The sequence below is a fragment of the Cyanistes caeruleus genome, chromosome 1, assembly GCF_971803275.1.
Source record: "Cyanistes caeruleus chromosome 1, bCyaCae1.hap1.1, whole genome shotgun sequence".
Taxonomy (NCBI): Eukaryota; Metazoa; Chordata; class Aves; order Passeriformes; family Paridae; genus Cyanistes; species Cyanistes caeruleus.
The window spans coordinates 62292756-62314892 of record NC_141701.1 but is presented as its reverse complement, the minus strand read 5'-3'; the positions used below and the strand labels follow the sequence as shown (position 1 = coordinate 62314892).

Genomic DNA, 22137 nt, shown 5'->3' with positions numbered 1-22137 from the left:
ACTTTGTTCCAACACTCCTTGAACTCTGTCAGGCTTGGTGCTGTGACCATTCTTGTGCCCAACCACTCTGTGAGGGAAGAACCTTTTCCTAATATTTAGCCTAAACCTTGCCTTGATACTTCAGGCTACTCCCTCAGGTCCTGATCACCACAGAGATCAGTGTCTGCCTCTCCTCTTCCTCTCCTGAGGAAGTTGCAGACTACAGCAAGTTCTCCTCTCAGACTTCTTCAGGCTGAACAGACCAAGTGACCTCAGCCACTCCTCACACAGCTTCCCCTCAGGGCCCTCCACAATCTGTGCTGCCCTCCTTTGGACATTCTCTAATAGTTTAATGTCTTTCTTATACTGTGGTGATCAAAACATGACTCAGATCTGCTTCAAAAAGCTGAAGGCAGTGCAAGAGTCATGAAAAACTGAGGTCATGAGTCTCCTAACTTCTTGTAAGACCTCTCTGCTTCTAGAGTCAGTATCAAAAAGGGTTTTTTCTCCTTGGATGTAAGAAAAATTAAACTTCTTTACTGCTAGACACAAAGAGAGCACATATCTTACCCATGGTACGTGGCCTGCATTAGTGCTGTCCAGCCATGAACATTATCCTGTTTATCAATATCAGCCTTTTTCTCAACAAGGAGCTGAACAAGGGGCAGCTGCCCAGTTACAGCTGCAATCATTAAAGGAGATGCACCGTCAACATTGGTAATATTAACCTGACTCAGATCTTCATCAATGATCTCTTTAACCAGCTGAAAGTTTCCTGAAAAACAGTGATAAAACATAATCTAAATGTTAGTTAATGAGTACATCTTTCCAGCCTACGTAAAATTGCATGAGGCGCTGTATTTTCCTCATTTTCTCTCTACCTGTACACTTAAGGTAAAATCCCATTACAAGAATTATTTTTTAAATGAATGACAAAGAAAGGCTGTATGAACTGCAGTGTATCCTGCATGTGAAGACACAAAAAAAAAATATTTCTATTAAATTACTGTAAGATTATGTCATGTAAGGAAAATTGATAGTACTGAGGCACCATGACTTTTCCTTCAAAGATCCCTGTTCCATTTCCACAGGCTGCAACCACAGAACTAAGGATTTTAGACTCTAAGTAGGTGGATGCAAAGGCACTCTAAAAGGTGTTGGAGGCCATCCACTGCCTTAAACAGGTAGAATAATGCCCTGTCTCACACTGACCCTTAAGTTCCTCTTACAGAGATAGTTCACTGCTTCTAAAAACTTCTGCTGATAAAATTCCACAAGATCACATGGAGTTTACTCCAGCGTTCAACTTTCTTATATTCTCAATGATCCTTTTTTCTGCCTCCTGTATTTGAGCTATGCTTCCAATACAAAACTTCCCTACTCCTTGCTCAAGAGTGAAGTTGTTTGTCATCATTAGTCATCTTTGCAGTTCTTTAAAAGTTAACCTAATTTTCAGGTTTCCACATAAAGGAGCTGCTAGTCACTTGAGTTCCTGTCTAGATTAGGAAAAGCAGTATGAAATACATTACAGAACATATTTGAACAAGGTTGTGTGTTTTTTCCTAAATCTTGAAGTAGGACCACTTTTAAGATATGTATGAGGTATTCAGGATTACCTTAAACAGCGAGCTTAAGCTTACCTACGTCCTGCATTTTTTTGATGTCCTATGGCAGGCAAAAGCAGAGAAGAAGATAAAGAAAAAAAAAACAACTGCGTGACTGTGTGTACCACCACAGGAACAGGGGCAAGAACAAGTAAATCATCAACTGCCATGCAAATGGAAAAATCTTCACCTTTATAAAGACCTTCAGAAGGTAAACTACTTCATGGCATAGGCTGCTTTCAACTCAATCACAGGCATGAACATTTTCCTTGGAAAGTCAGTCAGAATCCCAGACAAACCCTGAAGCCACTTGAATGCACTCACTGAAACTCACACCCACCAATGCCACTCAGCTAATTTCTTGGAATGGGAACGATAGAAAAGCACAGAACTATTATTTGTATGTTCCAATTTGGTAAAAGACAGCAGGTGACTTTTTTAACACAGACCCAGAGCACAGACTTTGTTAAACAGAAACCCTGGAACCTACAGAGACGCCAGAATTTACTTTGAACCCTGGACACTCCTTAACCTAATGCGTTGCTTTTTTAACAGTGCTGCCATCCATAGTCAAGTAAAAAGCTGAAACTCAGTGTGCTGAGCAGTATTTATTTGGACCCTCCTATAATATTTCTTCTGACCCAACACTAACATCTATAAATCTCAAAAATCACAGGGGTAGAAGAAGGGCACATGATCACTCTAAAAATCTAATAGACTTGAGGCTTTCCCACAAAGATGTTTTGGTAGCTCACATGTGAAAAGTGGGAACACAAAAATCATGTTTCCCATGCTATCAAACGGACATGTTTGATAGACAAAACTAGACAGGGTGGAAGAATCAGGCAGTACTTACCGAGTTTCAAAGCATTAAAGACATCAGGTTGACTCTTTTCTGAATCTGAAAGAATATAAACATTCCTATTAGCAATCGGGAAAAAAAAAAAAGGCAAAAATTTCTAGTAGAATTTTTAAAGGAAAAACTATTAAAAATTTAAACCACTCTAAAACATATGTTTAGGCATGCATTTAATAAGAACAAAGAAAATTATTGACAACTTCTTTATTACCTTTGGCAAGAATGACTCACCTGTAAGGTCCTCTGTGCAGAGCTAAAGCTAGAAACTACAATAAGGCACCAGCACAGGCTTTTCAATTTGGAAATGCTTTTGTTTCCTGCTTGGAAGTCCAAAATATCCACTAAAGAACTACAATATGGGTCTGTGATCTGGTAAAATCCCTTGTACAATAGCAAACACTCAAACAATACGGGATTATTTTGAAAGGTGACTCAAAAGGAGTTTTACAAGCTGCTCCAGTTTTATTTCCTCTTGAGTATTTCCAGGTTAATTTGGAAAGGTCACAAAAATAATAGTGTCAATTTACTTGTGAAATTATATTCTTCAGTTCCCAGATAACCATCCCCATAATAAGAACTGTAATTACTACAAATTGAAATATTTTGAGTGAAGAATCATTCTTTTTACATGGCTTACCAGTGCTTCAAAATTTCTGACACTATATAAGATGAGGGAAAAATAGTGACATATTTTTCACCTTCCACTCATGCCAGAAAATACCATCATCTATCTTCCAAATCATTACAGACAAATTATTACTGCAGAATTAATGGGGCAACAAAATTTTATGGAAAACAAGGAGACACTGAGAGATTTCATTAGCCCAATTCTGGCGTTTTTATGAAATACAGAGAAGGTTTATGTTCACAGTTTGATTCCTGAGGAAGTCACCTTAATATGCTGAACAAAAACAATTGCTGAAAAGCCAAAAATACTCCAAGAAACTCTTATTTTAAGACCAGGAAATAAAGTGATAGGTCCTACATTTTCTCCTGATTCAGAAAGTGGTCTTATAGAAGGAACTGTGTATATGAGCTCACCCCTGTAAAACAGATTTCAAAAGACTAGTTTAGGAAGGGAGCAGGCTCCATACTTGCCATGTGAAAGCCCTGGAAGAGAGGCAGTTTCAGGGAGCAGACCTTGAGAAGATGCCAGAAGGAAAGACTGCCATCTGGGTAAGCCTATGTAAGGACAAGGACAGGAACACTCAAGCCGTTCCAGGTAGTTCTGAATTTGCTACTAAGAACAGCAGTGGGAAGAGAGCTGCTTTCTTCTAGGAGGCAATTCACCCTACCTACGCCAATGGATCAGATGAAAAGCTCCTTTTTTCCTGTCTTCCATATGACAGAAATTATCTTTCTTCTTCACAGGGTATTCAAGATTCCAGTGCCAGGAGGAGACTGAAGTATGGTCAAAAACCAATGCAGAAATTTGTGTGGAAGAATAATGTTTTTACTCCCCTCTCTGCCCAAATGAGTTACTACCCTCCTGCTGATAGAAATTCCCCCCCAGCACAATTGACAAACATTAATCTTTAAAGCAAGCCCAGTCCCCTCACTTAAACAGGGTCCTTCAATTCTTCAAGTCATATGACCACAGAACATTTTCAAGATTCACGAGGCCATCTCTGCCTGCACATACATCCTGTACATGCAGACACTAGGACACTAGTGAATCCCATGGATCTCTGTGTACTCTATCCAACTGATGTCTGCTTTTCAAGAGACTGGTCATGAGCAAACATCTACAATGAATCAGTTCTGCCTGGCAGCATGGCTGCATGAAAGCTCCAATAACCTATAAGTCAATATCTGAGTTAACATCTTCTCTACAGCAGAAACAGATGTCTAATTTTTGGCCTTATTTCTTCAAGTACAAGGGAAGCTTGACCTGCAGGAGTGACACCAAATGTAGACAACAGTTTTGGACATGTCCACATGGCAGTGGGAAGTGATCCTTCTAGAGCTAGCCACATACTTACGTTTCATAGCAAGCAGTCCAAAACTGGAAAATCCAGCTCTTTCAAACCTTTTTGTTAAGCACTTCCCTGTGCTGGTTTGCATAAATATCTTGAAAATATTTATTGCATAAATATCTTGAAAAGTGTCCCCAAACCAGCCACATACACACAAGAATTTTATCCTAACATGGAAAAAAATCTGCTGAAGTTGGGCACTCATACCTCTGCTGAAGAAGGTGTGCCTACCCCAACACTTTCAAAAATCCAGCTGCAAATTACGTCTGCCCATACAAAATAAGCTCCTCAATTTCTAAATACACAATCAGAAGTGCAAGAAAGTGAGAAAAAAAATAACATTCCATACCTGCCTGAGGCCTGATGGTTGTGAGAGATTCCAAATAGTCCTTCATGTCTTTGTGTTTGAAACCAACAGAGATTTCAAAAGGTGTTTTATGTAGTACATTCAAGTGATCAGGATTGGCACCTTTCTCTATGAGCTGCTGTGCCAAGCACACCTTTCCACTAACAGCTGCCAGCATTAAAGGACTCCAGCCCATTGTCTTTAAAGAGTAGTTACAATCAGCTCCCCAGTCTAGCAGCAGATGTACTACTGCCTCATGCCCATGCTGAGCAGCTGCCATCAGTGGAGTGATATCAGGAAGGTCGTCTCTGCTGCTGTTAAGTACATTTGTGCTAAAATGGTCGTAATTGTCCACAAAAGCTCCGGATTCCAGCAAGAATTTCACCATGCTGATGTGACCGCCTCTGGAAGCCATTGTGAGGACACTGGCTCCTAACTTGTTCTGCGCATTGAGATCAGCACCATTCTCCAGCAAGATGTGGGCCACATTTAGATGTCCAAACCTTGGGAGAAAGAGATACGGAAGAGAATTAACACCTTGAATAACAAAAAACAACATACTCTGAACCTAGAAAACTTAGTTACCAAATTTGCCTATCGACTAATATGTATACTTTGAGGGATCATACACACATCTCTGAATATGACAATTGGCACCTTTCTGGAGGAGAGCAATCATCAGCTGAGGACTGTAAACTAAACCATTCCACATGTACCAGTGACCATACTCATAAAGCAGGCACCTATTGAAGAGGATGGTCTGCTCAAAGCAACGAAGTGCCAGCCTCATTTCCTGCTGCAGGGCACCAACTCATAACTTCCATGACCCAGAGCATCACTGTCATCCTCTTATTTCCACAGCTGTACCACATTAACAGATCAAAGCCAGCTTGTTTCCAGAGATCTTTATTAAGTACCCTCATTACTATTGAACAACTGGAATGAAAACTGCAAAGAGTCAGTGCTAACTATGGAAAAAAAGACCATTTTATCAACTGGAGAGTCAGTCTTCTATATTTGTATTATCCCTTGTTTTCCAGTTGTTAACTACCAATGAAATCCCACAATGGAAGAAGACTCAGTGAACACAGATGTGCCCATGAAGCTCAGAGAAGAACACGGTGAATGACCATCACTGTTGTAAAGTTAGCTGAACTTCCCTCAATACCAAGGGGACTAGAGGTGATCTTTAAGAGAAATGGCTTACAAGCAGAGTGGGACAACTGGCCGTGTGAATGGCCTTCCCTAAAACAATCAGTGGAAAGTATTCTGCTCCTCAGTCAGAAAGACCACATGGTCACATACACAGCACAACACCAAGCACCAAAACGGAGCAACCAGAAAATGAATTTTAAGAAAGGCGCTTGAGTTGGCTTCCAGCCGCATATTGTTTCCTGCTAATTTGGGATACCCAGTGCATAAGCTGGCACAAGCATGCAGCCAGAACAACCACGAACTCCCGCAGCTAGAATGCAAAGAGTAAATTTATTTGTTATCTCAGGAACGTGGGGATCTCCAAAGCAACACACAGACAGAGATAGAGAAATTGAGAAGCACTCACCATTACCAGCTCGTGCTAAAGGACCACTGGCCTGCAGTTCACACAAGGCTCCTCAAGAATTACTTCTGTCTGCAAGATGACTTGAGTGACTTACAATCCTCCTCAGCAGTTTTGTGTTTTTTAACCCATTCCTTCCAACACCCAGCATTATGGTGATGAGAATACAGGGACTGGTAATGGGTATGCCATGTGATTCAAATGTCTGTTGCAGCTGCTATGTCAGGCTTGCACTATGATTTCAAGAGACTGCTGTATTACATGGCTAAGTTAAAACCTTGTAATATCAAGTATCTTCCAATAAGGAAACGTAGCACCAAACCCTCCTTGTGTGGAATATCTACAAGAACTTGATCAGAGTACTGAACTCTGACACCAGTTTTACCAGCAAACCAGTTTTGATATCACTTGAATGTCAGAGGCTCTGCTAGTTTGTCAGTAAGCAAAAGACAATCATGTAAGCCATACACCAAATCAGTCAATTAGCAGTGAGAAAATGGCAACCCCATATTTTAATATTTTATTAAATATATTTTATTAAATATGTTTTATTAAAATATATTTTAATAAATGCAATACCTTGACAGGATGTGTGGGTCATACTCTTGTTGCAGGTATCATGCACTACTAATGCTCCTGCACAGTGTATTTAGCACAACCCAACTTTGACCCTGAAGGCAGCCTTTGTACACAACAGCAAAGTAAATGTTAGTTGAGGAAACCCCCAAAAATGTTACTAACCACTTAAAGCAACCACGAGCCCCAAAGTCCTTAGCTTCCTTCCAGAAAGTACACAGTTGCAGGAGGAAGCCTCTGGAGTCTGTGTACTCCCGAGGACTATCCTGGTACCCTTCACTGCATCACCTCAGTAGAGCTTGCAACCCCTGCACGCAGTTAACTTTGTATATATATACTACCTCCTGTTCAATTGCAATACAGCTAATCACAGCCAGAAAATTTAACAGCTACATAAGTCTAAAGCCTACCTTTGTACAAACACTGTGTTTCTTTTCTGGTTATCCATTAAAAAGAAAAGAGAAACATGTTCCTCTACTATATATACAGTACTTTTCAAACGTCAGCCAGTAATTTCTTGAAAGCAGTGAGAGGGGTTATACTCATCTGACTTTATAGTTTTTAGGGAATGAGCATATGGTTTTCATTAAAGGGAAAAAAAATCTTAAACTTTTTCTGTAACTTTTTTCTTTTTTTTTCAACTTGCATAAAGTAACCAAATTGCTGAACCTTGTCTTCCTTGTTCTTACCGGGAAACCAGCTGTGTGACTCATTCTTTGGGAACTTTCTCTGGCCATTAATTGAAAAGAGAAATGTTGACTTTGAAATGGATTCTTTTCTTCCAAGTACTTCAATGTTATGAAATTAAAAAAAACCAACCAAAAAAAAAAAAAAAAAAACCAACAAAAAAACAAAACTAAAAAAAACCAAAACCAAACCACCACCACCAGAACAACAAAAACCATTTCTTCTCTTGGTTAAGCATTCAGTTATTATAGGGCAGCAATGCCCTCCAACCCTGCAAAACACACCTGTGAGCGCAAGGTGTCCTTGTAGGAATAAAGACAAGCACCAACACCAACATTAGCAACACGGGAACCTACCACAGTCCAGTGGTAGGAGTGGGTTACGCAAAAGACAGCATCACCGATGCAGAAAACAACGGTGTGTCATTAAAAACCCTCAGCAATGGTTTTCCCTATCCTCCAGCAAGACACCTAGGCAAACGTGGGCAAGTCAAGTGAAACTGCTTGTTTCTGTTCACTTCAATATGTTTTACGTCAGATGTAGTTTTCAATAAGGCACACACATACAAAAAAAAAACCACCAAAAAAACAAAAAAACACTAATATAAAAAAAAAAAACATGGAAAATGAAGTAAGGCTAGGTGCATATACTTATTGTCACAGAGCAGTATTTCGTGTTCACCTTATCTCCAATTTTGCGCTGGCTTAACCAAGAAACAGCATGCACTGCTTCAAACACCGCGTCGTTAACATGTAAAGTTTCTAACGCCCCAGGATAACACTCAGCCAAGTCTACACTGGACAGCCCTTCCTCACCCACGCCGATCCCCCGGGACAACTCCGGGCTCCACCGGCGACGACCGACCGCGGCCCTCAACATGGCGCCCGCCCTCTCCCTCTCCCCCACGCTGACTCGCCCGGAGCTCCCCGGCGCTCCCGGGCGCCCTCCCTCGGCCCGGGGACCGCAGTTCGGTGGGAGAGGGAGCTGAGCGCCCGCGGCAGACCGGGGGCGGGGAAGGCAGAGCCTAGGCGGCCCTCCCTCCCTTCCCCGCCCCGGGGCTGCCGCCGACTAGGCCGATGCTTCGCGGCGAGGCGGGACGGCGGTCGGAGACCCCCGCCTCGGCCCTGATCCCTCCCTCCCTCTCCCCCGTTACCTGGCCGCTTGCATGAGGGGGCTCCATCCGTAGTGGTTCCTGCTCTGCACCGAGGCGCCCTTCCGCAGCAGGAACCGCACCAGCTGCTCGTGGCCCCCCGCCGCGGCGAACTGCAGCCCCGTGTTGCCGGCCTCGTCCGTGCAGTCCACGGGCACGGCGGGGGTCGGCGGGGACGACGCTTCGCCGCGGGGCTCCGCCGCCGCCTCCTCAGGGCCGCACGAGGAGGAGGAGGGGGCCGCAGGGTCGGCGGGGCCGCCGTCGTCGGGCAGCCCCAGGAGGCGTCGGGTGGTCTCGCAGTCGCCCTGCTCGCAGGCGCGGAGGAAGAGCTGGACCTGGGGGGACACCCCGCACTCCCCCATGGGCAGCGCTGCCGGGCCCCGAGCGGCTCGGCCGCCCGCGACCGCCCCCGCCGCCGCCGGGAAGGCAGCAGGGAGGAGGGGACTCGGCTGGCAGGAGGAGGCCGGCCCAGGGCGGCCGCAGCGCCGCGGCCGCTCTCGCTCGGCGAGAAGGGGGAGCCGGGCTGGGCCGCGCTCCTCGGAGCCGGCGAGGATTATCCCAGCCTGGGCCGGGGGTCTCGGAGCCTCTCCTGCCCAGCTGGCAGCCCCAGCGGCGCCGCCCCGCCTCGCCCAGCCAGCGCCTGTGTCCTCACGGCTCCTGTCCTCTTGGCCAGCGATTTCTGCCCTCCGGGATGCGGCCGTTTTCCCCGCCGTTACTGAGCGCCACACTATTAATTGTGTCCGCGTTACGTGTCTTTCTGCCGGGATCATGGCAGCAGGCCTTCGCTATGGTGCTTATTTCTTCTCACCTGACACAACAATCCCTTTTTCTTGCTTCACAAGGCGACTTCCTACAGCCTGGCGCTGTCCCTCTGTCAGCCCCACTCCGTTTACGTGATACTTCAGCCTTTACTTGCACCATCCTACTTTGTGTCTCCTTTAGCTCCAAAGCGGTCTCTCCCTTCAGTGAGATACAGGATTCGAAGTTCAGTCTTTTCTGCTTCAAACACCCATTTCCCGTCTCCTGAGAGTGCTGATTAGTCTTTCAGTTTAAAATCTTTCTGCATAAAATGTGAATTTCTTGTGTGTCTTCAGTTTCAACCCCCCAGGAAACCCTGAAATCTTTTATAGGTTAAACTGGTTTACAATATCTAAAGCAAGGCAAAAAATAAAAGAAAAATCTTGAACTTCGTTACTCAGGGATATAATTTTGTACATTCAGACAGGTAATTTTCTATAAAAATCTGTGACTTCCATGGCAGGACCGGGCACTTGTTACAAGAGGAGGATTTGGGGAAGAGAAGACTAGGAAAACTTAAAAGTTTGAGAATAATAAAACTACCAAATGCCACTAAAATGTAGCAATCCCCTGGTTTTAGGCAGTGGCATCCTTATCTTCCAAGTTATACAGCTTTTGGGCTCTGACACACAGGCAAATCCAGATTGCCAGACCATCATGGCAAAGGGCCAAACAAGTTACACTTGGAGAAAGTCTACAGCAAACAACAGTCTTGGCTGCAGTTATGGACACTTTGGGAAAGTACCATTTATAGAAAAAAAAAATAAAATTTGCATATTTATCATTACAGAAATAATAGAACAGTTTCAGGGATACTTCTTTCATTACAGATAGCATGTGTTAGTTTAATAATGTAGAATATTTAAATACGTGTCACATACATTTATTTTAAATAATTTCTTTAAGCATAAAGAAGCTTACAGTGGCCATCATCAGAGTGAAGATGCATGGCTAGGGAGAATTCTGGTCCAGCCAAAACAGCCTACAGCCATCCTTACGTTACAACAGTATGAGGATTTTGCCATTGTCAATAAACCCTGGATGATGCAATTCACTTTTTGTAAGATTTCAGAGCCTGGGATAAGGGAATGGCAAGAGTGATTAATGCAATACATTATTCATGATTGAAGAAAACTGGGTCATACTTACCATATCAAAGTGCATGCTCAGATATAGTCAAATTAGTGACAGGATCACTCCAGTTTATCTTTGAGATAAGCTACTGAACATGTTGATCCTACAAATTTATGTTGTATAGCTGATGATTATGCTATCAATTTCTATTAATGGTTTGAAATTCCAGACAAAGAGATCATGAATGTTATTAGGAACCTATCAGCAAAAGATGCAACACTTATTTTAATAAGTTTATAAGATGTAGGAAATATTTGATGGGGTTTTAAAAATGAAAGGAAAAATTATTTGTCCTGAGTTCTGCTGCTGTCGTCTGATGGTCATTACCATCTTCAGTTGGCATCCTAGGCATTTATACAGGTATGATAACTCAGGGATTTCTGTCACTGACTGACAATCAAGGAAAGGAAAAATAATCAAATTCCTTTTGATGCTATGGAATATTCTCCTGGATGATGCAGTACCAAGATCCCTGGAAAATACAGGACTTGATTTCTTCACCAATGGAAGAACAACCTAAGCCTTTCAAACAGCTCATTTCATTATTATAAGATAATAATGAAAACTTAAGTTGGAAGATAAGATGGGACAAAGTAAAACCAAGATGCTCAAGTGCAGATTGTTCAGGTTTGTCCAAACTGCATCTTTGTCCAATCAGTGAAAAATGCATTGCTTTTGACAAGAAATTCAATCACATCACTTCTGTGCTAATTTGCATAGGTCAATGTTAGATTGCTACAAGGTTAAAATAATTTTAAACTACAGAAAAAAAACCCTACTGAATGAAGAATTTACTTTCAAATAAAGAAGATGAGAAAAGTGCAAGGAACAGAAGAGGCCCACCTAGAAGTGCAGAACAGATAAGGCAGGAATACACATGTGAAGTCAACGTCTGTAAAAGTTTTCTAACCTAAGTCTCCACTGCTAATGATCTCAAAAGACCAGGAACACCAGCAAGGAGATACAAGCTATATTGATTCTACTCATCATATAATAAGAAATAAAAGAGATAAATGACTAAGAGTAATTTTTCTTCAAGACTCAGAACTCATCATTTGCCAAACAAAGCCTAGAAAACCATTACAGCATGTAATGTACCTGTGGAAGTAGTAAAGTAAGTATAATATGGCAAATGTGCAATGATGTAGAACTACAAATTGGCCAGGTTATGTGACAAAAAATTCTGTTGCTCTTACAGTAGTAATGGGATGTAATACATTTGGACACATACCATGACACTCTACCTCATATATAATTCAGGATCATGTAATATGGAAAACTGTAAAATTGCCATCATAATCAAAAGCCTCTCAGAAATGTAAAAATGCAAGTAGTCAAGCAATATGTTCCATAGAAATCCATAAAACTAGAAACAGCTGACTCACTTATAATCTGTATTGTCAAAGTCTGAGAATGGTAGCATCTCAAATCCCCAAGTATGATGGCATTTTTTCATGGCAATTTAAGAGGTAAAAGACTTATTTGCTACTGTAAAATCTTACTGATGTGAATCACAAGAAAATCATACTTCTGAGAAAAAAAAACTGATTTTTTTTAGTACATCTTTTGTGTAAAGACACTTATCTCTGCCTTAATGGAACAGAAGACTCATTTATTAGAAATACCATCACAGAAGAATAAATGCTTCCCCAGAATAATTTGACTTATGTAAGTTAACTGTGGTCCTTTCAGGCATAGAATCAGAACCAACCTTGAAAAAATTCCTAAAAACCAAATGGTAGTTAGTAGCTACAGTGTAGGGTGATTAAATTCACAATGTAATACCTGCTTAATTTCTTGGTTTAGAATTTTAATCACAGTCTTCACTTTTTCTACTACCACCAGCTGCTATACCATTATGAGGAATTTACTTTGTTTATAGGTTTCAGAATATGCTATAATTTCAACAAACTTTCAAAAAATATTTGCAGCTCGGTATGTTAATTCATTGTGTCTGCATGAGACTGTATGAAAAATCAGTCAGGTTTCCATGCATAACATACCTTCTTTAACATGTCAGATCCTACTGCTTTGTGAGCAGAACTGCAGTTTTGTTCCAATACTTTATGACAGCTAAGCTTCCTGGCCTTTATCTTCCACTGCCTGCAGTTCATGCTTGCAATTTAGCTTAAGAGAAAAATTATACACAATCAATATATATCTACAGCAAGCAAATATATTGATGGATGCCTTTGACATGCACGTTCTGTCAGTTTTTAAGCTGTCCTGGCTTGTATGTGACTTTTTGAACAAGGCATTTTGTGTGTCTGTACATTATATATGTGTGTACACGTACACATGTACATGTGCATTTACATGTTCTACAGACTATTCTGCAAACTGGTACAGCTGAGGTCTTGCCCAAGTAATCCACTGAATGCTGCCTCATTTTATTGACCTTCCACTAGGAAAATTTCACACCATTCATCAGCCTGATAAAACATCTCTGAAATAGGAGAGTTTCTCAGTCATCAAGTCTGTGCTTTTAATCTGTTTATTTTTAAGGCTCTTCATCTCATCTCAATTTCTCAATCTCTCTGCCTCTGCACTATACACCCAGCTTCCCTCTTGACCCAAACCCTACCCTGTAAAACAGGGTTCCTGCTGAAGCACCGAGGACCCTTTGGCAATGGTGAAGCGGGGTGCAGCTCATTTCATGTTTTGCTCGTGCTGTACAGCTGTCTCAAATAAAGAAACTTTCAATGCAAACACCTTTGTAAAAGAGAAATCCTTGGCATTGGTAGTACAATAGGCTGAATAATAATATTTTTAAAATATTTGTGCTAACAAAGGAGAGAAAGAGCAGCCAAGGTGAGAACTGGGGGGGTGTCGCAGAGCAGCACGATTTTATGCAGAGTTAAAACAATGGTGAACAATGACCCCATAGGTCCAATACTATCTCCAATGGGGATGTTTTATGGCTTGGATGATTCCTCCTCTCCTTCAGCAAATTTCCTATCTATGTCCAAAGTATTCATACACCATGTTTTCTGTCATATTACTCTGATTTTTTTTTCTTTAGAATGTGTAAGCATTGGCTTTTTCTAAAACTAGGAATTTTATTCTGAAATAAATTATTTGATACTTTTTTTTTACTCTGGAAGTGTGAATTTAGGAAGCTGTTTAACTTACTGAAAATTCAGTCTTCTGACTATTTCCATTTTAGATTTTTGCTTTTTACACACAAAAGAAAAAAAGGAAAAGTTTGGATGAGGTAAATTTTAAATCCTTTGCAAAACTTAATAGCTCTCTTTTTCTGTAATGTATATGTCATCACTAAAAATAAGAATACCTTTTAATAACTATACAGGTGTCAAATAGTTCAGGTTATCTTACCTCTTTAGGTGTTCCCTATATGTAAACCTATTCCTACAATAAGCTCCTGTATTTCAGATTAACTAAATATTACCTGAATTTCAAACATATTTCAGAGAGCAAGAGATACATCCTTAATTTCAGCTGTTACGTTCACTATAATGTGAATTCTTATGGACGATTACATATTGTTGTGGTTAGGCTTTTTCTCTTAGTGCTTTTTGAAAAGTTTAGTTAATATTTTGGATAATTTTTGAGGTGAAGAAAAAAATTTCTGTTTTTAAAAATAAACTTTTCAAAGGTATTGGTTATTCTACTGATCTGTTTTAATTTGGACAACTAAGGGAACAATAGATATTTCTAGATAAGTAATTAGAGTTTTTATATGACTTGCTTGGTTACTCTACTTATCTTTTTATATTTAGCATCATAACTCTGAAATTATAGCTTACTAAAAAAATCATAACAAACTGTTTTTACTTCCATTGTTATTCAGCCTGAAAGAAACAAGAACTTAAAAGAACTTCCATGAAAATTTTGCTACAAGTTTTATGGCTAACATTAAACTCATTCATTTACCTTATTAATTGTAGATTTTTTTCTTTTTCCTCTGGGGCTTACTTGTATGAACAGAGAGAATTCTTTAAACCTGACTATTTCAGCTCAGATTGTTCAGTCTTCCCATCACATTTACCTCCCAAAAATGTTTGAAAAGGTTTGAGAAAACATGTGTTTTGCCTTCATATTCTTTACATCTTGTACAAACTTCTTAATGAATGCAAATCATTGATTCCTTCTGATTTTTTCATTAACCTCATTACTGTACTTTCTCTTGATGGATTTCCTCTGGTTTATGTGTTTGGACATCATCCCTAGGGAGCTACTGCTTACTAGCAATACTTTCAGTCCCCACTGTGATGGTGATCACAGAAAGTCTTCACCCTTTACTTTGCTGTAAGAACATTATCACTGCTGAGAGCAGTTTTATTATATTTGGTTCTCTGTTACCCTTTTTTTTTGTTTCAGAACTTGTTTTAGATGTGATCATGTTCTTGTGCTTCATCCATATTGTTTTATATATATATATAATATTCATAATACTTAAAATATCTAAATAAAATACAGATTCTTATAATATTTAAGAACCTCTGCAGCAGAACTCTGGGGATTTTTTGTATGTTTGTGTGTTTGTTTTAGAGGGTTTTTTCTCTCTGTTCTTATTTAACTCTTAGTTCTACATTTTGCTCTTTACCTCTTCCCAATCTCCTAAGTAACTTCTCTTGGGAGTCCTGGAAGATTTCTCCTCCTTTGATTCATTCCAGGAATAGGCTTCTTTTATTCAGAAAGATGGCAAGCAAGGAGACAAAGCAAACATCGGGCATGCAAAAACTGATGCTACCCAACTCTTGCCAGACACGGCTTCCTTTATATGCAATGTAAATTATCATGTCCAACATACTGATATTTAGAAGTTGTCTACAAAGTGTACTGAAACTACGCTTTATTCCTATATAATATTATATATATATATATAATTATTATATATATATATATATAATATAATTACCTGTGACACCTAGCTGTATAGCTGAATAAGAAATAATCTATACACTCACCCATTCCAAATCCACCTAAATTACTTGATTCCTTGCTTGACTTGACTTCTAGCTTGTCAGAATCAGAATCAGTCATTGGTTTTCAGCACCCTTCTGTCCAGAGCATGGCCTCCACAGTAGCTGAGTCTGCATTTGTTGTCACATACCATATTTATTGTCATGTACAATCAGAAAGAGCTCATAGCTGTATGCTCTTGACCCCGGCAGTGATGAAACTTTTTCCCTTCCTGAGTTTCATTCACTCCTCAGTAGTGCTGGTGGGCACCGCCCGGTGCTGTTCTCTCTCTGGGCATGACCAAACTCCTCTGCTGGGTTGATCTTGACAGGCCTCCAACAGCAGAGGAAATTTCAGTGAACTCTCTCTTTGGAAAATGAGTGGAGCAAATGGCACCTCAAAAACAGTTCCAGCTCCTTGCTGCATGCGAGAGAGAAACTGTATCCATTTATGTTACATATATGTTAAAGTATTTCAAACGGAAAATCAGGAACTCTGGCATAATCTCAGAGCCTCCAGATCACAAGTTTAAGCAGATGGGGCCTCATACTAGTAGGGGCTGAAGTAAAACAAGTAGTATGGATATGTTGTTAAGTATGAAGCAAATCTGAAAGTTCTAACTAACGCTACACATTTTTTCCCCCCCATGATTCTGTCAAGCCATAGAATGGACTGTCCATTATGTGTATAATAAATTTGGGATTTTCACTAGTATTCTGAATTTCTCTCAATGTGGCCACATTGGTTGACTTATGTTTTCAATCAAGAACACTCCTTTTTTCTGCAAAGAAAGCTTGTCATTAGTGCCTGTAGCTTCTTAGCCTGTGTTCTGCTCTACATCTGAAGCACATGCTGTTCTAGAGGCAGCAGAATGGATGGAGCCTGGTTTCCTATCAATTTGTTTCCTTCGACCCCTAAGCTCTTCCTAGTCCGTCTGTGGGAAATAACCTCCCATGCTGTTCTGCAGCTCTGAAAATTTCTGTCTGCAGACAGCAAGCCTTGGGGCTATCCCAGTCACTGCCAATGGCCAAAGCAGCTTGCTGCTGCCCTGGCAGCTCAGTGCCAGGAGAACTTTCCCTTGCTGGGGAAATAGCATATCTGCCATGAAGCCACCAGTGCTTATGAAGGTCCCTCAAGCTTCAGGGCGACCAGATCACCTTTCCCTCAAAGGGTGACAGCAAAGAAGGGAACATGTCTTCCTTCCTCCTCCCCAAATCCCAGCTGTGTGTGATCCGGCAGAACCGGGATGGCCTCCACTCCCTCCCTGCCCCGGGATGGGTCAGGACCACTACTAGCTCCACCGGTTGTATCCCCAGGGAGAACGCGGAGTAGGCTGGAGCCACGTGTCTTCCCTGGGGTGCTGGAACCCTCGGGGGCAAAGCAGCCTTCCGACCACCAGGAAACCGAGGGACATCGTTCCCGGGGAGGCGGCTGGCGGGCGCTAGGGGCGGGCAGCACTCCTGAGGGACGAGCGGGCCCGGGGGTACCGCTCCCCGCCCCGCGGCAGCGCCCGCGCCCGGCTCTTCCGCGCCGCGCCCCTCCGGGCTGGCCGGCGGCGGGGCGGGGAGGAGGGAGGAGCCGGCGGCGGAGGAGCCGTGCGGGCTTCCTGGCGGGGCAGCGCTGGCGGCAGGCGGGTGTCGCGGCGTGGGCAGGTCCGTGAGAACTTCGCCGAGTCTGCCCGGGGCCGAGGCGCGCCCCTGTCCGTGAGACGGCAGCCGCCGCCCGCTCGGCATGGCCGGCCGCCTCGGCCGCGGGATGTGCTGGGGCAAGCGGAGCCGGGGCTGCCGGGGCGAGGGCGCGCTGCTCGCCCTGGGGCTGCTGGCCGCCCTCGGCTTCCTCGTGTGGCGGCACGGCCCGCCGCCCCGGCACGCCGCCCGCCGCGCCCCGCCGCAGCCGCCGTCCCACGACCCCGAGCTGCTGCGGCGGCCGGTGTACGCCAAGCCGGCCCTGGACCCGGGGGCGCTGGGGGAGCTGGGCCGGGCGGTGCGGCTGGAGCTGAGCCCGGACGAGAAGCGCCGCCAGGAGGAGAGCATCCGCCGGCACCAGATCAACATCTACCTGAGCGACCGCATCTCGCTGCACCGCCGCCTGCCCGAGCGCTGGCACCCGCAGTGAGTAGAGTACCGCCGAGGGCAGGTGGGGCCGGGGCACAGGAGCCGTGCCTGCCGCTCCGCCAAACCGGAGTGTCTGCTGGCAGCGGCCAGCGCGGCGTGGTCGTGTCTCTCTCGAGTACTTCTCGCTCAGGAGCGTGGAGGCTTTTGGAAACTTTCCCATCGCAAACGCTCTTGGATCACAGCGCTCGCTCTCAGTGTCAAGTCGATTGGTGACTTTTCCAGGCTGCCGCACCTACACGAGGCAGCACAAAGTCGCGTGTTGGTGGTGCGTGTGCAGGTTGTTTTCCCACGTAACCCTGTCAGTGTGTTTTCAGTCTTCAAGCTACGCTGCTCTGCCGTGTTTCTCCTGCTGCTGTCCCCTCCTGCTGCTGCTGTCCCCTGGGTAAGTCACCATGGGCAGCAGCATACTTTTTCAGTCACTCCCAGCTTCACAAACGTTACGCTTCCCAGACTTCAGCTGTGCATTGTATTCAAATGTCTGAAGAGACACAGTTTAAAGGAGATTGTTTTATTGGCAGTTTTACCAGGAGTGAGCTAGAAATGGTGCTCGCAGAGGTGGGTAATGGTATTCTGAAGAGGGACTGTGCTTGTTCTGGGATGCAGAGTTGCTGGGACAAGTTGCATTAACAAGTTACGTTTACAGTTATGACACCAGTGGCAGATAATGGCATAGGCAATTGTAAACAAGGGGTGAGATAGTGTTCGATGAGGTGGCTCTAGTTTACAGGCTAGTTCAGTGCGGCTGTGAAGCCAGCGTGGCACAAGAGGTCTGGCTATTCTATTCTGCCCTTATGCAAATAGTCAGTGTGGCAGCGTCCTGGGCTCTCCTGTGAGTGAGCTGCCGGCTGCTGAGAGGAAGGGCTAGCCGATTAAGGGGATATGCTAGCCATCACAGGCGATGGGATGGAGCCACGGCTGCTACCGACTCCTCACAGCCCTCGCTTCTGTTACACTTCAGCTTGGCTTCAGCTGCTTTGTTTCCTTGCGACAGGTACTGGTAACTGGTACAAGGTTTGTATGATGTGGTAGCAAAAAGCTGTGGAAAAAGCAGGGCTCTGGCTCTCCCGTGAGTTCACTTCGCCCCTGTGTGTCCTGCCCAATGTTTCACCAACCCTAATTGTAAGTGCTGAATCTAAAATATGAATCTTATGATGGCTTTAAAAAAGTTGCAGTGCAAATGCAAGGCCTTTTCATCATAAGTTTAAGCCTGACACTAGGCTTGTTTTACTTAGTTATTATTCCCCTTTTATAAGCAGTCTGTAGACCATAGGTCAAAAAGGACCATTTTAGTTTCATTTCCATGGGAAGAATTAAATCATTTCAATGAGTTATTTTGGACTTCTGCCATTTCTCTATGACAGGATGTTAGAATAAATGGAAGGTCACAGTTGTTGAATAGGACACATTATAGATGGGTGTGGGTGACTATTCTAGAAATGAAAATAATTTAAATAGATTTTGCTACAACAGCAGACCCTTTTTGATTTGAATATATGGATGCTGAAATGACAAAATATATCCAAACCAAAAGAATCACAGAAGCATCAGTGACATAATCACAGAGATAATTGCCTTCTGAAGCTGGGGCTGTATTGTACTGTTGGCAGGTGTTTCATGCCTTTGTGCACAGTTAAATCTAAATTATAGCAAAAATGTCACAGACCATCTCTCCAACTCACTCAGGAAATGTAAAAAACTTTCCCAAAGGCAATTTTGCAATGAAGTATTAACTCCTTCCCTCAAGAAGGAGGACCATGTAAAAGATTAAAGTTAAAAAAAAAAATAAAAAATTGAAAAATGTTATCACCAAGCCCATAGCCGTAGAAGATGTATTGTACTTTATTCCAAGATTAGAGGTTCTACAGTTTGAAATCTCAAGTCTAGGGATTTTATTTTATTTTATTTTATTTTATTTTATTTTATTTTATTTTATTTTATTTTATTTTATTTTATTTTATTTTATTTTATTTTATTTTCTATAGTGCTTGACTATTTATGACCTTTAATGAACATTTTGGTGATGAGTGAGGCTACAGTGATGGGAAATAAGTCATAATGGTAGATGGCAACTAGGCTTCAGCAGTCCACCAAAATGATACAAAAGCTAAATTTTAGATGTAATCAGTGAAACAACTTTGGTACCAGAAGGTGACAAATACAGCATTTTTTTAGTGGAGTCCTAGAAGAGAACCAGAGAAGTGTGTGCTGGCAAGGCTTGGATCTTTTCCAGGCATGTTATCTACAAACTGTGGTAAAGGAAAGAATTAGTAACAGATGGGAGGGTGTGATCTATTGAGAAAGTCAACAAGGTTTTTGTCAAGGATGACGTGTATCACATATCCGAGTTCTTTGAAGGTTGTAATGGATAAAGAAGTGTGTTGTTGATGAGTTCCTTAACTGTGAAATAATGTGGAAACTCTTTGCATTTATAAATAACTGAGTAGAAGCTGTGAAGCACTTGTTTTGGGGTTTTGTTGGTTTGTTTCAGTTTTTCTGTTTGGTTGGTTTTGTTTTTTGTTTTAAGGTGTGAAGAGTTACTGATAAAGTCCCACAGAAATCTGTGTTGGATGCTGTTCAATTTACAGTGTGGCTTACATGAAGAAGTGACTAATTTACAGGTCTTCAGCCTGAAAGAAAGGTGGCCTGCTGGCAGTGTACCACCTGCAGGGCTGCTTCAATACATGGGTGATGCACGAGAGTGGATAAAACTAGTTCTGCCACTTCTCTGTTCCAAAAATCCTTTTACTGTAAAGCATAAGGAAGTCTGTCCACTAGAAAAATTTAAATCAAATATTCAGGAGGTAATGACAGATCCTGTGCTTGGAGACTCTGTTCTGGACTGTGGGCTTTTGGTCTGTTTAAGCATATTCTTGTGTATGTAGAGGCAACCTGGAAATTTTAGATACCAATAAAATGGGAGAATAAAAGGGAAACAGAGACAGCATTACCATCACCTGGATGCCCCACTGCTCCTTTTGATGTTAATGTCCTAGCACACTAATCGATGAACCCACTCTCTGTATGTGAATTGGTGAAAACATTTGAATCCAATGAAAACTAGAGTTTTGCTAATAAGATAGAGGGTATCTGAACCAGTAAGCTGTTAAATGTGATATTCAAAATGATGGCACAAGGTGTTGCTGTATCAGAAACTGATGCCACAACTCTTTTCCTACTGCTGCATGTTGTATATCCTGGACCTGCCATGGGAACAGAAGTGTGGCAGGTATTTGCTAATATCTATGTTTGGTAATACTGTACAGAAAGAGAAGAATAGTTTGGCTGAGATTACTCTCTCAGATAATGTATTGATTGATGATAGTTTACTATGAATCCAGGAAGTTTCAAATTTAGATCTTTCTCCTACCAATATTTCAGAAAGTCATTATTCCCTCTTGTTCTCACCACCATAACTTGGTTTTTGTGATGACTGATCCTGTTTCTAGTGACGCACAGGCCCAAAGAACTCAGCAACTACTACTGTTTCCTTTAGACAGTTTCTGCTTCCTTTAACTAACTGAGTTTAATTAACTGAGCTTGATATCAGCAACTGATAATGTGTTTCATCACACAGAATTTTTTTGTTTGTTTTATTGAAAGTATACATATAAACAAACATTATGTATAAACAGTCTATAAAAATGTCCATTTGGAAGAATCTTTTGGATAAGAATGTGAGTTACTAAATGATGATACACTTTGTACAAGGTTAGAAGTGAAATAAGCCGTGGGGTGAGAGAAGGATGGAGGTTGGAAGGAAACTTTGGGGTGTCTAGTCCAACCTCGAAACCTCCAAGGATGGAGATTCAACAACTTTTGAACACCTCTTTTAAGGCTACATCACTGCCACAGTGATTTCTTTTTCTTTTTATTCCCCTGATGATAAGGTTGTCTGGATGGCCCAGCTTGTCTTCCCAACATCTACCCTTCATTTCTTGAGTTTGTACTCGTAAAGGGAGAAGCAATTATAGGTGGTTTAAACCCAGCAAGTGTCCTCTGTCAGACTTTGACTTACTGAGCACCCTGTTAGGGCTGATGCCCTGTAAGTATGGTGTGATGAGCTGAGGCCATGGGTTTGGCTGCTGCTGCTGCTCTGCCTTCCTCCCCCTGCAACAGCAGGTCTGCTACACATCTGTGTTGTGTCCCATGGGGCTTCTCACAGTGTGTTTGTTTTACAGGACTGTAGGGCTAGGCCGACAACTAATACATTCTCTTAGCCTTTTACAGCTTATTACAACATGTAAGAAATACATTTCCAGTTTTTCTATCTGGGTTCTTTTAGGTTAAGGGCTATTTCAATCATTGTTCCAGATTTTAGACATTCTACCTTTTTTTTTCTAAATTTTTTTTCCCCTTTCTGTCTTACAGTAAGGATGCCTTACCCACTTATTTTTGGGATAGTTCCTGTAAAAGCACACAAGTTGCCTTTT

The 22137-nt window shown here is 42.3% G+C and overlaps 2 protein-coding genes across 6 annotated transcripts in view; one reads left to right on the top strand and one right to left on the bottom strand.

Moving 5' to 3' along the window:
- The window catches only part of ANKS6 (ankyrin repeat and sterile alpha motif domain containing 6), a 43208-nt gene extending 33589 nt beyond the window's left edge, over positions 1 to 9619 (bottom strand). For 2 of the 4 annotated variants that reach the window (XR_015288732.1, XR_015288733.1), the window contains exons 1-4: positions 8739 to 9571; positions 4768 to 5267; positions 2440 to 2484; positions 550 to 754 (exon numbers count right to left, since the gene is read on the bottom strand). Coding sequence is in view for 1 of the 4 variants with exons in the window: in XM_086895807.1 (XP_086751933.1) it covers positions 550 to 754; positions 2440 to 2484; positions 4768 to 5267; positions 8739 to 9505 (1517 nt within the window). In the remaining 3 variants the exon portion in view is untranslated. Of the gene's footprint in view, positions 1 to 549; positions 755 to 2439; positions 2485 to 4767; positions 5268 to 8738 lie in introns of all 4 variants that reach the window. The other 2 variants (XR_015288738.1, XM_086895807.1) reach the window with 2 other exon arrangements.
- A 7643-nt stretch (positions 9620 to 17262) lies between these two features.
- The window catches only part of GALNT12 (polypeptide N-acetylgalactosaminyltransferase 12), a 47025-nt gene continuing 42150 nt past the window's right edge, over positions 17263 to 22137 (top strand). The window contains exon 1 of one of the 2 annotated variants that reach the window (XM_086895798.1): positions 17263 to 17704. In XM_086895798.1, the coding sequence (XP_086751924.1) occupies positions 17325 to 17704 (380 nt within the window). In that variant the 5' untranslated portion in view covers positions 17263 to 17324. The remainder of the gene's footprint in view (positions 17705 to 22137) is intronic. The other variant, XM_023921750.2, reaches the window with a different exon arrangement.